At 32.5% G+C, this 17,312-nt stretch overlaps 1 protein-coding gene across 1 annotated transcript; it reads right to left on the bottom strand.

The window, feature by feature from the left end:
• Positions 1–2,160: 2,160 nt before the first annotated feature.
• On the bottom strand, positions 2,161–14,083 carry cdca7b (cell division cycle associated 7b). The gene is given in 11 exon segments (XM_058752456.1): positions 2,161–2,519; positions 3,697–3,833; positions 5,507–5,522; positions 5,524–5,654; positions 5,726–5,869; positions 6,817–6,987; positions 7,118–7,180; positions 8,447–8,839; positions 12,002–12,121; positions 13,279–13,353; positions 13,875–14,083. Coding segments are annotated over 11 exon segments (1,302 nt in total). The 5' UTR covers positions 13,905–14,083; the 3' UTR covers positions 2,161–2,497.
• Between the last annotated feature and the right edge of the window lie 3,229 nt (positions 14,084–17,312).

The following is a 17,312-nucleotide window of genomic DNA, read 5'->3' as shown; positions in this document are numbered from 1 at the left end:
TTTAATGTCTATGTCTTATTCTTTATTTCAGTCTGCTCTTATTTACAGCGTGAGCTTTAGTATAAAACAACACTTTACTGTAACGGTCCATTTGTCAACATTAATTACCTACATTAGTTAACATACTTCTTAAAGAAGTTGTTCATCCAAAAAAGAAAATTTGCTAATAATTCACTCATCCAAGATGTAGATGAGTTTGTTTCTTCATCAGATTTGGAGAAATGTAGCATTGCATCAGTGTCTCAGCAATGGATGCTCTGCAGTGAATGGGTGCCGTCAGAACGAGAGTCCAAACAGCTGATAAAAACATCCACACCACTCCAGTTCATCAGTTAACATCTTGAGAAGACAAAAGCTGAAACAAATCCGTCATTAAGATGTTTAACTTAAAAAAAAAAAAAAAAATTCTAAGAACATATTGCTAATGTTTCCATTAAGTTATGAAAACTGTTTTAAACATTTTTTTAGGCTGGGTTTCACAAACAGGGTTTAGCTTAAGCTAGGACTAGGCCTTAGTTAAATTAAGATATTTAAGCAACTTTTATAAAAATGCCTAACATTAAGGTGTGCATCTTGGCACAGAACAGTGACACTGACATATGTGACCATGGGCCACAAAACCAGTCATAAGGGTCAATTTTTTTAAATTGAGATTTATACATCATCTGAAAGCTGAATAAATAAGCTTTCCATTGATGCATGGTTTGTTAGGATATAAGAATATTTGGCTGAGATACAGATCTAGAATCTGAGGGTGTAAAAAAATCGAAATATTGAGAAAATCACTTTTAAAGTTGTCCAAATTAAGTTCTTAGCAATGCATATTGCTAATCAAAAAATTTTAATATATTTACGGTAGGAAATTTATAAAATATCTTCATGGAACATGATCTTTACTTAATATCCTAATGATTTTTTGTCATGTTTTTATCAGCTGTTTGGACTCTCATTCTGACGGCACCCATTCACTGCAGAGCATCCATTGCTGAGACACTGATGCAATGCTACATTTCTCCAAATCTGATGAAGAAACAAACTCATCTACATCTCGGATGACCTGTGGGTGTTGCTAGTGATCATACGTTGGATTGGAAATATTAACAAACCCCTAATACAAAGTAGCATATTCAAAAATGCTTGACGGGTCATGTGACTAAACACCATTGTCATCCAGGAACAAACTGCAGAAGTTGTTCATCTCTGAGTGTGTGTGTGTGTGTTGGAGGGCAGGAGTGAGGGATGACGGTGTGTGGAGGTGGAGATGTTTCAGGTGGGCGGCTGTCTTTTGTTCTTTTCTCTGTTTGATTGACAGCTCTGTACCTGCAGTGCACCACCAAAGGGACGCTTTATCCACTTTAACAGCTGCTGTGTGTGTGTGTGTGTGTGTGTGCGTCACGCTCGCTCACTCGATCTGCTTGCAGACAGTAACGCAGCACCTGTCTCTTTACAGAAAGTATGTTCGTTTCACACGTCTCACCTGTTAGATGTTCATATTTCATACAGTAGAGTAGAATAAACAGATAATGAGATTCATAGATTTTGTGGTTGGGAATTCAGCCGCATATGAAATAGGTCATACCAACCTGAGAAGTTTACAAACAACTCACACTGACTATCACTCTATATAGACTAATACAATCAGATACAACAATAACTTCTCAAATATGTATTACAATACTGATAAATCTAACATTGACTTCAATGGTATGAGAGACTGGATGCTTTCAACTAATTACCTATTGTTTGAACGTTGGACATCGCTTATGATTTTCAAGGGTGTAGAGTTTATTTAGAGACACTATATCATGTCCCTACCGATATCTAGCGACTACAAAATTGTCCCTAGCAATAATTTATCAAACAATTAAATGTCTGTTGTCTGCTGTTATGTCCCCACCAATGCCAAAATCAAACCTACACCCTGAAATATAACGATCCACATCCGATTCATTTCTCAACAGTTTCTCAACATAAATGACTGTTTTTGATGAGATTCACCAAGATATCCTGTATTTTGATATGATTGAATGATTTTACCATCTAATACACTTCCCTCTGCACACACACACACTCGGACTAATTTGTTAATTAATTAAATCTTTTATCACTACACATCATATGATATTTAAATAATAATAATAACATTGAGCATGTAAAATGTGAAATAAAAGGACCTTTATTTAAACTAATTTCCAATAAACAAATTTCAGAGAAAAACACAAATTGTGCAAATGAGAGAAAAGGCTCTGTAATCAGAAACATCTGTTACAGGATCTCATGATACCTCTGCCTTTAATTAGCAGGAGAACAGTATGATTCATTAAAACAAAATCAGTAAAAACAGTACAACATCATGAAGTTTAAAAGTAAGGACTGGTTTGCATATCATTGCTGAACACTGATGGAAACTCTCAGTGTTTTCTTGCTCAACTTTAAAAGTGTCAGGAGCGAACGATCAGTCTGATTCCCATCAGGTCTGTCACAGCGATGATCGTCCTCACTCCACGTCCTTCTGCAGACTGACACACACACACACACACACACACACAGAGCAGAGCAGCATTAAACTCCTGTCTGGAGAAACGGAGCACTTAGTTTAATTTGACAGGAATTAACTACATGGTGACATGTAAGAGACTTCATATGAAAACATAAACCAGAGTTTAACAAACTTGAACCACAGGCGGTTTGTGACTTGATTAATTACATTAGGGAAAAAAAGGATAAATATTATTAAGAATGGTTTGCAAGTTGATAAAGCTAAAAAAAAAAAAATACATTAAAATTTTAAAAAGAAATCTAAAAAGTATAAAATATTTATTATGAGGGTGGTTTTGAGTTGATGAAAAGTTAATAATTAATTGCATCAGAAATTTAAAATGTAGAAATATTTATTATGTGGGTGGTTTAAATAAATAAAATGAATAAATAAATTTAATAAAATTTGTTAAATTATATTTATATTTACATTTTTTTGTAGATATTTCTAAGAAAATAAAGGTGGTTTGTGAGTTGATTAATCAAATAATTAGTTACATCAGAAAATTTTAAACATTTTTAATTTAATTACATCAGAAAAATGTAGATTATCTAAATAAATGTATAAATAAATATTATGAGAGTGGGTTGAGAGTTGATGAAAAGCTAATTACATAAAAATTTAAAATATCTAAAATGTATAAAGAAGTACTAAATAACTGTTGTTAAATTATTGAAATTAACAATTTTAATATTATTTTTAAAACTATTTTAGACAATACTAGAAAATATCTTGTGTATGTAAAATGTTTGTGAAACCCTGTTAAAAATAAGAAATAAAACAAAATAAATATTTATGTAAAAAAAGATTTTTAAAACATCCATCAAGAACAAACCTCATGATGAAGATTAAGAGATTTTATACAAAAATCTCCCATAAGAAGAGATAACCCAGAGTTTCTCAAACTGGGCTTCATGAGCAACTGTTTGTGAGTCAATGAGAAACTAATAAATAAATCAGAAAAAAATAAATAAATGTGTAAATAAAAAAATTATATATATATAGTGTGTGTGTGTGTGTGTGTGTGTGTGTTTATCTGCATGTCATGTGATCATTAACCGACATCAGAGAACTGTGAACATGTGAAAGTTGTTGAAATATTGTTAAAATCTCAGGAGACACTTTAAGGTAATATTTAGTGAGTGCAGTGATTTCACCTCTCCAGATATTCCCGGACGTTGTCGTGTCCGTAGAATTTGGCGAGTCTGGTGAGAGCGCCGGTCGCGCAGCGTCCATCCCGCTTACGACACAGACTGCAGTTACACACTCCTCGACAGATGGGACACTCCCACGTCTGTGGGAACACACACACACACACACACACACACACACACACACAAAATCAGTGATTCAATGCTTCCAAAAGCCAGAAATCCAAAACTTCTTATGCAAAGTTCAATATTCCATATTGTCATGATCTTTCACCAAGAATATTAACTAGCATTTCACACTTCATAAAGAAGATGTGTATATAAAACATGGCAGTGGCTTTTGCGTTTAATCCTCAAGTTTAAGAGTTTGTTCAAACCAGTGGCACCCTTGGTAAATATGATCAAAGAAGGCTGTGAAAATTAATCTACATTGTTAATCCTTTTGATCTTTTATTAAAAAAATTCACAAAAATCTAACCTTTCATTGGATGATAAGAATTTAAAATGGGGGGAAATATCATTATGAAATAAACGTTTTTCTCAAATACACGTTGGACACAATTATTGGCACCCCTAGAAATTCTTATGAGTAAAATATCTCTGAAGTATATTCCCATTCATATTCACAATTTTGAGCACTTCAGCGTGATTATGAACAGCCCTTTTTGTTTGTTTGTTGATCACAAAGTACAAAGTAGATGAAGAAAGCTCGGATGCCGGGTGTATTCAAAGCGCCGCCATTACTGTCTACAGTGCGTGGAATGGTGCGCTGTGATTGGTTGAGCGGATATATCGCATTCTGCAGAGAAGGGAGACCGGCATTTGTCACGGTTTGGAAAAAAAAGGGAGAAAACATGACACAATAACACGACGGATATCGCATTTTGCGTAAAATTTAAAATTGCCTTTTCAATACCGACCAGATACAATACTGATTTTGGTGTTAACTGGCATTTAGGAACCAAACTCTTCATATATATATGTATATATATATATATATGCACATATACATATATATATATATATATATATATATATATATATATATATATATATATATATATATATATATATATATATATATATATATATATATTTTTTAATTTAGCTTCATTTTAAACTCAGTTTTAGTCATTTTAGTACTTTAACTTATTTCATTTAGCTGCCTGCTACAGCAGCAATTTCTCATTTTTATTTTAGTGAAAGTTAGTTTTAGATTTCCATTTAGGTTTAATTTATTTCATTTTAGTTCATTGCCATGGCAATATTTTTCATTTTCATTTTAGTTTTTCCATCTAATATTTTTATTTAATTTTTATGTCTATTTCGTTTTACTTTAGTTTAAAGTTATTTTTAGATGAAGTATTAGTCTTTTGTTTCTAATTAGGTTTTTTTTTTTTGTAATTTTAGTACTTCAGCTTAATCTTAATTTCAGTTACTTTCCAAAGCAAGATTTCTTATTTTCGTGTAAGTTTTTCAATTGTATATTTATTTTATTATATGTGACCCTGGACCACAAAACCAGTCATAAGGGTCAATTTATTGAAATAAATAATGAAGTTCTTAGCAATGCATATTACTAATCAAAAATTAAGTTTTTATATATTTACGGTAGGAAATCTGCAAAATATCTTCATGGAACATGATCTTTACTTAATATCCTAATGATTTTTGGCATAAAAGAAAAATGGATAATTTTGACCCATACAATGTATTTTTGGCTATTGCTACAAATATACCCCAGCGACTTAAGACTGGTTTTGTGGTCCAGGGTCACACATGAAATGATTGTTAACAGTAGTTTGCGGTGACTTACGGGATCCAGCAGCTGTGCGGACGTCTTCTCCATAGCGGTTGCGTAAGCAGGGGCCGCAGAATTGACCTTTGACCCCGCCGCAGTACAGGCCCCTGCACTCAGTCTTGGTGTCGAGGGTCTTCTGACGGCACTGATGGCACGTGCTGCCCTGAGATCATTAATAAACGCATTAATACACATCTCAATCACACACGCCACACCACAGCCCTCAGCACTCACGTTCTCCTTGTCCAGGATTTTGTCTTTGGCGCGATCGGCGACGTTCTCCAGCTCTTCTTCAGTGATGTCCTTCGGCATTCGTATGGATTCACGCGAGCGACGCTTCTTCTGCTTCGGCCGAGCGTCTCCCAGACCCTCCTTAACCTGCAGAAGACCACACCAACCTCAGACCACAGACTGTGGAGGAGGAACCTTTACATTTCATTTTTTTTCAATTCAGAAATTGATAATGCACCAAAAATATACATTTTAGTTCTTCAACTTATTTGTAGTTTTCATTTTAGTTCATGCTTTATTTAATATTTATATTTATTTATTAGTTTAAATAGTTCAGTCATTTTTATTCTTTTTTTTTATATATCCATTTACCTTTATTTAAGTTTATTAGTTGAATTACTACTTTTTTTAGATTTAGGTTTTCTTCCACCCTTTTTGTAAATTCAGGAAAGGATAATGCACTAAAAATACAAATTTTAGTACTTTAACTTATTTTTATTTTAGTTTTTCATCTAATAATTATATTTTATTTTATTTATTAATTGAAATAGTTTAGGGTTTGTATGTATTTGTTTTTTTAAATGTCTGTTTAGCTTTTTATTTCAGTTTACTAGTTGAAATAGTATTTTTCCTCAATTTTATTTTCAATTTTTTTTTCTCCAAGAAATGATTATTTATATAATTTTTTATTTATTTAATTTTTTTTCAGTTCAGGAAATAATGCACCAGAAACATAAATTGTAGTACCTCATTTTCATTTAAGATTAAGTTTTTCTTAATATATAGAAAAACATTTATCTCTAACTTTGTTTTATATATAGTTACAATATATAATATATATTCAATTTAAAAAAATAAAAATAAGTAATAATAATAATAATAAAATAAAATAATATATATATATATATATATATATATATATATATATATATATATATATATATATATATTCGATTAATTAATGGGGAAAAAATACATAAATTATATTTTAATAGAAAAATATTCGGATGTTTTTGGTGCTGTTTTGGTCTGTTCTGTCTCTACAGTAAGTTGACTTCAGATGAATTGGGTTGAGTTTTGTTTGCGTCTCTTGCCTCCATCAGGCGTTTGATGTCGATCTGTCCGCTCTCTCTCTTCTGAGGAGCCGGTTTCTCCTCCACCTCTATCCCAAAATGCTCCGGGGGTCTGGCCTTGCGGCCCGGGTTTCGTCTCTCGACCTGAACCTCTGAAAAACGCCGTTTCGGGGTGGACGGCTTCTTTTTCTTCTATTTAGGGCACAGAAAGACCATCAATATAAAGTAAATGTAATTGAACTGGTTAGATATGAAGAGAAAGCAGAGCATTTTCTGGTAAGTTCTGTGTAGGTGTTTGGTGCAGGGGATTGTGGGATCTCACCGTAGGTGTCGTCTTAGAAGGAAGTTCAGGCAAAGAACTCAAGTCTGCAAAAAGTTTTGCAAGCTGCAAGAAAAGAGAGGTTTTTAGTTAACATAAACATCCAAGATATTATGAACAAATGGATTAAAAATAAACGGAATTCGAATCAATATTATATTAAAATGAATAAATGTTGCAAATACATGACAATACTGCTGTAAATTAATATTACACTTATTATCATATTAAATATTACAAATATAAATGAAGACTGTTTTAACTTTTTTTTCCAAAGAAATGATATATATAAATTATTTGTTTTCAATTCAGGAAATAATGCACCAAAAATATAAATTGTAGTACCTTAACTTATTTCTCATTTTCATTTAAGTATAAGTTTTCCATAATATATACAAAACCATTATCTATTTATCTCTAACTTTATTTTATATATATAGTTATAATATATAATATGTATTCAATAAAAGAGAAAAACATATACATATATATATATATATATATATATATATTCAATTAATTAATAAAAAAGATAAATACATAAATTTACAAATATAAATGAAGACTGTTTTTAATTTATATTATATTTAAAAATATCAGAAATACTATTTAAGTAAAAAAATTGTTATTATTACATATTAAAATGAAAAATGCTGTTATGAACTATATTTGATTAAAAAATTTAAAAAGTTAACAGAAAATTATAATTAGTTACAAATAAGAAAAATGCTCTTTTGAATTGTATTTTATTTGTATTTTATTGTATTAATATTTTAGAAAACAATATGTATTTGTTACAAAAACATATGCAAATGCTGTTTTGCATTGTATTATATTTAAAAATTACATTCTTTTAAAACAAAATTAATTAAATGTAAAAATATTGCTGTTTTGAATTAGATTTCATTTTAAAAATATATTTTAAAACAAAATTGAAGTAAAATGTATTAATTACAAATATATATGAAAAATGCTGTTTCGAGTTATATATATATTTTTTAAATTATAAATATTATTTTACAACAAAATGAATTAAGAAATATTATAAATATTAATATTATCATTATTAGTTACAAACGATATGAGAAATGCTGTTTTGAATTATTTTATTTAAAAATTATAAATTTTAAAACAAAATTAAAGTAAAAATATTATTATTAGTTCCAAATACGTGCAAAATGTTTTTAATGGTATTTTATTTAAAAATGTTATAAATATAAAACAAGCATTGCTATTATAAGTTACAAATATATATGAAAAATGCTGTTTTGAATTAGATTTTATTAAAAAATATTTATTATAAAAATATTTTACAACAAAATAAAATAATACCATAGCTTTATTTTCTTCGATGTTCTTGGCTCTTTTGCTCAGTATCTGCATCTCTTCGTCGGTCAGTAGACTCTCCACATTGGTCATGTTATCAGAGGGTTTTGATTGGCTCTCTGTACGCATGCGCTCATATAAAGTAGACTCTTTTGATTGTTCTGGTTCGCGCCGCTTCCTGTTTCCTCCTGCAGGCTTCTTGCTGATGGGCGGGGCTGGGGGCGGGGCCTCTTTGTTGCCTTTTTTGGCTGTGTTCCGTTTAGGGGCGGGGCCTCTTTTGGTGGGAAACTTGAATGCAACACACAGTCCAGAGCTGCGCCTCTTTTTAGACGCTGGTTCCTCTCCGTCAGAATAAAAGCCATTGTCGTCGCTGTCGTTATCAGAGCCCTCACTCTGACTCTGCGGGTGACATTTTCATTTGATTATATATAATTAATAACTTGAACCGCCACGGAGTAAATTTTTTCAAATGTACATAACAGATTTTCAACAAAACATTCAAGTCTCCCAGTCATTGACTTTTACTAAAATTATGTAATTTACAATCCAATGTTGTTAAAAATTATTTAGATAAAACCAGATCAAAAAAATGGAGCATTTATACCGATAAGCATCAATAGTCAAATTTACCCGCTATATAATGCATGTATTTTAGCGCTGTCATTTTCTTCCCGCTTATGTTTTAACATTGTACATTTCTAGGCAACTCACTGATTTAGCGGTTATTAGTTTCATAAATAAAGTCAAAATGACTAAAAGAAGGCGATTTATAGAAGGTAGGTATTAAAAACACTAAATGCCATGAGTGATGGAGAGTCTGATGGTAAGTTATGCGTCCTGGGTCGGCTTATTCTAGTCTGGCCGTTTCCTGAAGAAAAAAAAAAAATCCGATTTATGATGTAATGAATAAAACTTTATTTTTTTGATTACCCAAAGTTTATTGGTGTTGTTCTCTTATTCAAATTATAAATGATATAACTAATTAATAATTGGGCCTAGGTGAAGCTATGCACTTGAATTTGTCATAGCATCATCCTATGCAGTGTGGTGAATTATTATTGCTCATTATTGTCTATTTTAGTCATTTAAATAACATGGGTTATCCTAATATATTGATTAATGACATTGTATTATAATATTACACCACCCAAATATTTACTCCCGTCTAATATTCGTTGTCAGTGCAGGCTTTTTTTTTTTTTTTTTAGCTTACTGACCATTATGGATTAGTGTAGGCTGCATTAAAAAGTCTTGAACATAAAACAACAGGGAAAAATATAGTTAATGACTAGACATAATCATTTCATGACTCTAGACACTTCTTTGTGAAGACAGTGGCATAATACAGTGAAATAACATGTTCTTTAGCCATATAAAAACAGTTGCCATGTGTGTGGGTAAAATTTACCCGCTGGCGCTTTTAGGTATACAGCGAGCTCTGGCGGTTCTAGAGTTTAAGAAATAATTCAGCCAAAAATGAAAATTAGCTAAAAATGTCCTCACCCTCAGATCATCCGAGATGTAGAAGAGTTTGTTTCTTCATCAGATTTGGAGAAATGTAGCATTGCATCACTTGCTCACCAATGGATGCTCTGCAGTAGGGATGGCTCGATACCATAATTTTGGCTTCGGTACGATACCAGAATGTAATACCTCGGTATCGATACTAAATCGATACCATAGGTGACAAATATCCAGCCTCAAAAGATAAGTGAATTGAAAACAATTTTATTAAAATAATAATAATAAAAACAGATTCATATCTTAATACCTTTGTATCAGACTGTAACAAAAAACCTACAGGGAACATAGGTTACATTTTGATGTTGGAGAAAAAAAATATATATATTCAAGTCTTCTTATCTTTTCAGTTCAAACGCATAGTGCAAACAAATGATCTCAATGTAACAAAAACCTACCGGGAATATAGGTTACATTTTGACTGAGTTTGAAGGAAAAAAACAAAACAACTGAAGTAACGCAATTAATGCAACAAATGTTGCTTTATTGTAAAGTGTTATTCTAACAGTCAAAGTAATATTAAAAATCACGTTATTATTTCTCTCTCTCTGATTGTTTTCAGATTTCAGCCTCAGATAGCCAAAGAAAAAGCATTAAATATAAATCTCACTCGCTCTCTCGGCTGCTTCATATTAGCGGTCGGCAGTGCGGCAGAAACATTACCTTCATATTATTGATACTAAAATTAATATAGCAAAACTCTTGCTTAATTCAAATTCAAGTAATATTCGATTGCATGAAATGCAAGTGCATATATTACGTGACCAAAACTTGGTTCTAGCGTGTCACACACGCACATTTGAGCTTACTGTATCACATCTGTATGTGCGTTGATCAGTTGTAAAAAAATTTATGAATTTAAAATTTATGAATGATGCACTCACCTGTCGATCTCTTAATTCTCTGAAAAGATCAGGATGAGCAAGCGACAAATGCTTAAAAATTTTGATATGTTGCCTTCTGTGGCAACACATGATTTATAGCAACGCTTGCATACAGGTGCAGTAAGGTCAGTTCGCTCACCTTTGTCATCTGTTTTAAATGCAAAGTAATGCCATATTTCACTTCTATTGTTCTCTTTATTTATTAATTTTAGGTGCGTTGATAGAATTTCATCTGTTTGATCGTGTTGTTCTGTTGTCACATTTACCGGTTGCGCAGCAATTTGGGAAGCACTGCCACCTACAGGTGCACTTCGCAACAGCAGCGTATGAAATACCGAATTGAGCAAAATTATGATATCGTACCGTTTGAAACATAATATATACCCATAATTATCCAGTACCGGTATACCGCACATCCCTACTCTGCAGTGAATGGGTGCCGTCAGAACGAGAGTCCAAACAGCTGATAAAAACATCACAATATTCCACAAGTAATCCACACCACTCCAGTCCATCAGTTAATGTCTTGTGAAGCCAAAAGATGTGTGTTTGTAAGAAACAAATCCATCATTAAGACATTTTTAACATCAAACTGTTGTTTCCAGCTAAAATCCGAGTCCATAATCCATAATAACGCTTCCTCCAGTGAAAAAGTCCATCTCTTGTTGTCTCTCACATATTTGTTTAGAGCTGTTTTTGCTTGTAAACGCTGCTTGATCTGTGCAGATTTCTCTCCTGATTCAGACCAGACCACTTTTTCACTGGAGGAAGCGTTATTATAGATTATGGACTCATGTTTTAGTTCAAAACGTCTTAATGATGGGTTTGTTTGTTATAAATGCGCAGCTTTTGTCTTCTCAAGATGTTAACAGATGGATTGGAGTGGTGTGGGTTACTTGTGGATTATTGTGATGTTTTTATAAGCTGTTTGGACTCTCATTCTGACGGCACCCATTCACTGCAGAGCATCCATTGCTGAGACACTGATGCAATGCTGCATTTCTCCAAATCTGATGAAGAAACAAACTCATCTACATCTCGGATGACCTGAGGGTGTGGACATCTTCAGCTAATTTGGATGAACTATTCCTTTAACCCAAACTGAGCAGATATTCCCAAACATCATAACTGTACGTGGGATTTTTGTCATATTTACCACCGGTTTTCTCCAGTCACACTCGTCCACAGAGAATCCCTCGAACTCGCCCTCGCTCTCGGTGTCCATGAAGGCCTGCGCCAGCTCTTCTGTGATGTTTTTGGACCTGAAGCAAACATCCTGACACAGAGAGAGTGAGAAAACACATTATTATTCCTGGATTGTGCGAAAACCATCTCAATTATTAATAGCGCTGCCAAATCATCAGAGATAAACATCGTGTAGGAGACCTGCCACGCTCTTGGATTTTCTCCAGTGTATTTATATTTCTAATATGAACTCATGAATTCAAATGAATGACAGTTCTATCTCAATCAGAGGAGACGCGGCATCTTAACTTGTGATTTAAACGCATTGCTTGTAAGAAGTAAAGCAACTCTTTTGAACACATGACAGTTTCTGGTTTCTTCACAACAGATGGAGGAGATCTGGAGACTGACAAGAGACACAGAGAAATCCAGGCTGTCAACCAGAGCTATCCAGGGACAACCAGAAAAAACACTGACTCCCTAGATCACTCATCCAATAAAATCTTGGAGCACTACAACACAGAAAATCAGGGTCAAACGACACCTCGATAGGTCAGGGTTATTAAAGTTAACTAAAACCACTTGAAACTTGAAAAAAAAAAAAAAACATGTTTAAAACAAATTATAAAACAATATATACTTTTTTTAGCTAATATTTATTTCAAGTAACATGGTTTTAGTTTAGAAAGTAAATTATAAAAATATATAAATAATTTTATTGTGTGTATGTGTATAAATATGTGCATGCTTATGTTTTTTTTTAATGTTTTTAAAAACTTTAAGTTGAAGTACTAAAATAGCTAAAACTAATAAATAAATAATACTATATAGACATTTAAAAAATAAATAAATAAAATCAACTGTAAAAATGTTTTATCTTTTTTTTTGTTAAAATTTATTTAATTTCAAGAAAAAAAATTTGGTTTTACTTTTAGTTGAAAAAACATTAATGCATTAAATAAAACTAAATTACTAAAACTTAGCAACTGAAATTAAAACTTAAAAAACGCCCTAAAATTAAAGCAAAAACAGAATATATATATCAAATCTGAAATAGTGTCAAAAACTATTACAGTTTAAAACTAAAATGTTTTTGGCATACTACAGCACACTTTGTGTTTTCATATCTTTAGGAAAACAATATGCACACATAAAATTAAATATTCTCCAGCAAATTGGTTCCAAATATTATTAATTAATCATTAATAATAATTTGCATTAATTTCTGACACTGTAGATGATACTAACAGGCTTCCAGGATCTCTTTGACTGGATGCTGTCTCTGCTGTCCTCTGACAGATCTGTTACTTCCAGCTGCTTTGCCTGAAAGCAAGAGGTTTATTACAACAAACATTAAATAATTACAATTATTTTTATATATAATAATAAACTATTAATAATAATAATAATAGTGAAAACAAGAACAGTCAATGCATTATTACTATTAACATTAATAATAATATACATTGCATAAAAACATGATTAATATGACACTTTTTTGTATTTATATTACAATGCCCTATAATAACAACAACAAATATTTTTATTAACTTGCTGCAGACATCAAAAGACATCCATAACTTCAAAACAAAGATCTGAATATCTAGAAAAAAAAACGCAAGTAAAAGCGGTTTTAACATGCATCACCATCAGTGTTGATGATCAGCTTCTGTGTCTCATTAAATATGCATTTACACACGTTTTTAAACGACGATCATAGCTACTATCTTTCTGCACGCAAGTTAAGTGTGTGCATGCAGTTCAACTCTCTACTATACCGTCGCTGTTTATCTTTAAGATCTAAAGGACATTTTTAAATGGAAAACACCGCTTATCGCTCTTACCTTCAAGGCTGCTCTGCGTGTTCTGATCATTTTAAGAATTAAAGTGATTTTTCGTGCTTATCAGTGTGTGATTAAAACTCTTTAATGAATGAAAGGTTTAAAAAACAACACGAGCGGACCGGAGGCTGTGAGAAAACGGAGGGGTGATTGTGTGCCGAGTCAGTCACTAAAGAGGTCATCAGCTCACTTTGAAGTTGTTATTATTGACATAATACATATTATATAATATAATTATAAACAGGTAATGGAGTATACAAGAAAAAAGTCTCCGTTCTTAACTTTAATGTGAGAGTTAACGCTACCAGTTCCCCCCGCGCTCGCGCCTGCGGTCTGAATGGAACAGTCTAGAATGCGTTGCTTTGCAATTTCGCGGGAAATGCTTCACGCCGGACACATCATTCACTCAGTGCGTGCACAGGCAGGCAGCAATAAAGTGTATATTGCATTTATAAACGCAGTTAAACAGCCCTTCAGAGGCCTGTTGATGATATTAGTCTACATAACAACTATATCGCTCCACAGAGTCAGAAAACTAGTTTGGCAGAATATATGTGACAAAACCATGGATTTTTAATTGAAATTGAGATTTATACATCATCTGAAAGATGAATGAATAAGCTTTCCATTGATGTATGGTTTGTTAGGATAGGACAATATTTAGCTGAGATATAACTAGCCTATTTGAAAATCTGGAATCTGAGGGTGCAAAAAAATCTAAATATTGAGAAAATCACCTTTAAAGTTGTCCAAATGAAGTTCTTAGCAATGCATGTTGCTAATAAAAAGTTAAGTTTTGATATATTTATGGTAGGAAATGTACAAAATATCTTCATGGAACATGCTACAAATATATTATGACTGGTTTTGTACTCCAGGGTCACATATTATAATTAAAAAATGGCATACTGCTGTCATACAGTACACACTACTTAGTATTATAGTATCGCTCCCTAGGTTATGATGCCAACATTTTCTGTCTAAAGGGATAGTTCACACAAAAATGAAAATGTACTCGCCCTCATCTTGTACCAAACTTGTATTAATTTCTTTCATCTGTGTTTCGGTGTTACACAAAAGAAGATATTTTGAAGAATATTGACGGTCCCCATTGACTTCCACAGTGTGGAAGAAATACATGACCAGCAACCGTTTGGTTATCAACATTGTTCAGAATATCTTCTTTAGTGTTCAACAGAAGAAAGAAACTCATACAGGGTTGGAACAACTTGAGGGTGAGTACAAATGATGACAGATTTGTATTTGTTTGGTTTGGAGAACACACCCCAATGCCGTCTTGGGAAAACTCACTAGATTTATAACAAGGCCAAAAATGCATTTGCTAGTAGGCAACATGTTGTCCAGGAAGGTAGTTCACATCTGATGCCTAAGTAGCTTAACCCCAAATATGATCATCCTTGTGCAAGGGAAAGTTTAAAAAAATGCAGCTCTATATTTTCATATAAAGACCCAAATAAAAATAATAATAAAAAAATTAAACAATGTTATTAAAGTTATTAGTTAATTAAATTTCATTATTACATTTTTTGTGAGTATTTCCTCACTATAATACTGTATTGATAGCTGTGTTTATTTATTTATTATTTAAATCTATTTTTATTTATTTTTTGTTTTTTTTATTTTAATCAAATATTTATTATTTATTTGTGTATGCATTTTAATTTAATTAGCCTACTTATGTAGTTAGTTTAGTTAGTTGGTTAGTTAGTTTTAATATTATTAGTTAATTTGTAAAACACTGATTTTCTCTCAACTTTTCCACAGACATTTGTGGCCCCCTTTTATGCCTAAAATGTTGTATTAAGAGGCTCACTAGTTTGCAAAGTATTTCCATCTAGTCAGCTCTCAATGGAGTCTCTGACAAAGCAAAAACCGCTAATTTAATACATACATTTAATACAGTATTTTGAACACAAGGTCGGGCGCGCCATTTGTAATTTGCGGTGTCATTCATTTCCAGGTATTTTACCTGTACAAAAACAGTTATGCTGCTTGATATTGTGCAAAAGTAGAATTTTTTATCATATTATTTTAATGTATAGTCGTAAACATTAACACGCTGTTGTATGCGCTATAGTTTTACAGTTCACTGCACTTTGTTATTCTTAGTTTTAGCAGCTAATGAACCGGAAGTCTTGCAAATTTACAGAAAATTGTTATTTCGCTTTACAAAAAAGTGGATATGCTATTATAATATATATTTTAAGTGCATATAATAATATTAACGGATGTGTACATAGCCTATAGTGCAATGTTGAAAGTCACTTTAATAGAGTGCATAAGCATCGTAAATGAATGAAGTGATTTACGAAGATAAGCCTCATCTTACTCCTGAGTGTTATTGTTGTATTTGACATGTGATTGCTCTGGTTGGATGCGCGTTTCTTCGCCCACAGATAATGCACGTCTCTTACATGTTTTCTGCTCAATTAGTAGCTAGTGAAGCGCTTTTTCTCGTTTGTCAGCACAAACACCTGCATCCGGAGACGTCCCCCATCAATACTGCTTTATACCGCAAACCTTCACTTATGCGCTCAGCAAACGGCGCGCGGATGACAGCGAAATGATACGGTACCGGCGCCGTTTCACAGCAGGTAGCGGCACAGAGAGAAGGAAAATTACCAACAGCTGGTTAAGCTTTGTTTAGCTGCCTGCTTTTGTGTTTTCAAGCACTTGGCACTCAAAGTCAAAGACAAACCAGCGGCTGTGTCACAAATCCTAGCTGCCGCATTTTTAGCACCATAGACACCAATTGAGCTGCATAATAACTACAGCATCTCTGGCCACGTGTCTCAAATCCAGCGTTGCCAACTCATTTTCAGGAGAAGTTGCTAAGGTCGATTTGTTGCTAAAAGTTGCATTGTGATATCATTGCGTAATCACAGTGCAACATTATGTCACTGCATCAAATCTCAATTTCATTTAGATTTGTTCGTAAAATAATAAATGCATGATATAATATTAAATTTTAAATACAATATTAAGTAGTAATTAAACACACATTTTGAACAATTTAAAGTTTTTTTATTGGCTGGGTAAACTAGTAAAACTTAATACATGTGATATGTGTACTGCATCTTTGGTTTCCTCTTTTTGTGTAATTTAGATGGGAAAATGTGTGCCTTTTTATCATTTGATTCACTTATCAAAAGTTGTTAAAAGTTGGTAAATAAATTTTTAAAATAGCCAATTTTTTGGTGCTTTTGGGAGAAAAAGTTGCTTGGGTAGTCTGAAAAGTTGCTAAATTTAGCAACAAAATTGCTAAGTTTGCAACACTGCTCAAATCCAAGCTAGATGCCTAACCAAATGAGCTTCCTACAATGGTTACAAGAAGTAAGCAAGGTGTTGTTAGCTGTCAGTACTCAAATCTTCAGGGTTGTTCACTCGTGCAAACTTCACTTTCTGATAGCCTATAGACTG

Source organism: Onychostoma macrolepis, chromosome 19 (genome assembly GCF_012432095.1).
Source record: "Onychostoma macrolepis isolate SWU-2019 chromosome 19, ASM1243209v1, whole genome shotgun sequence".
Taxonomy (NCBI): Eukaryota; Metazoa; Chordata; class Actinopteri; order Cypriniformes; family Cyprinidae; genus Onychostoma; species Onychostoma macrolepis.
The sequence above is the reverse complement of the archived record's forward strand: the minus strand, read 5'-3'. Positions and strand labels throughout refer to the sequence as shown.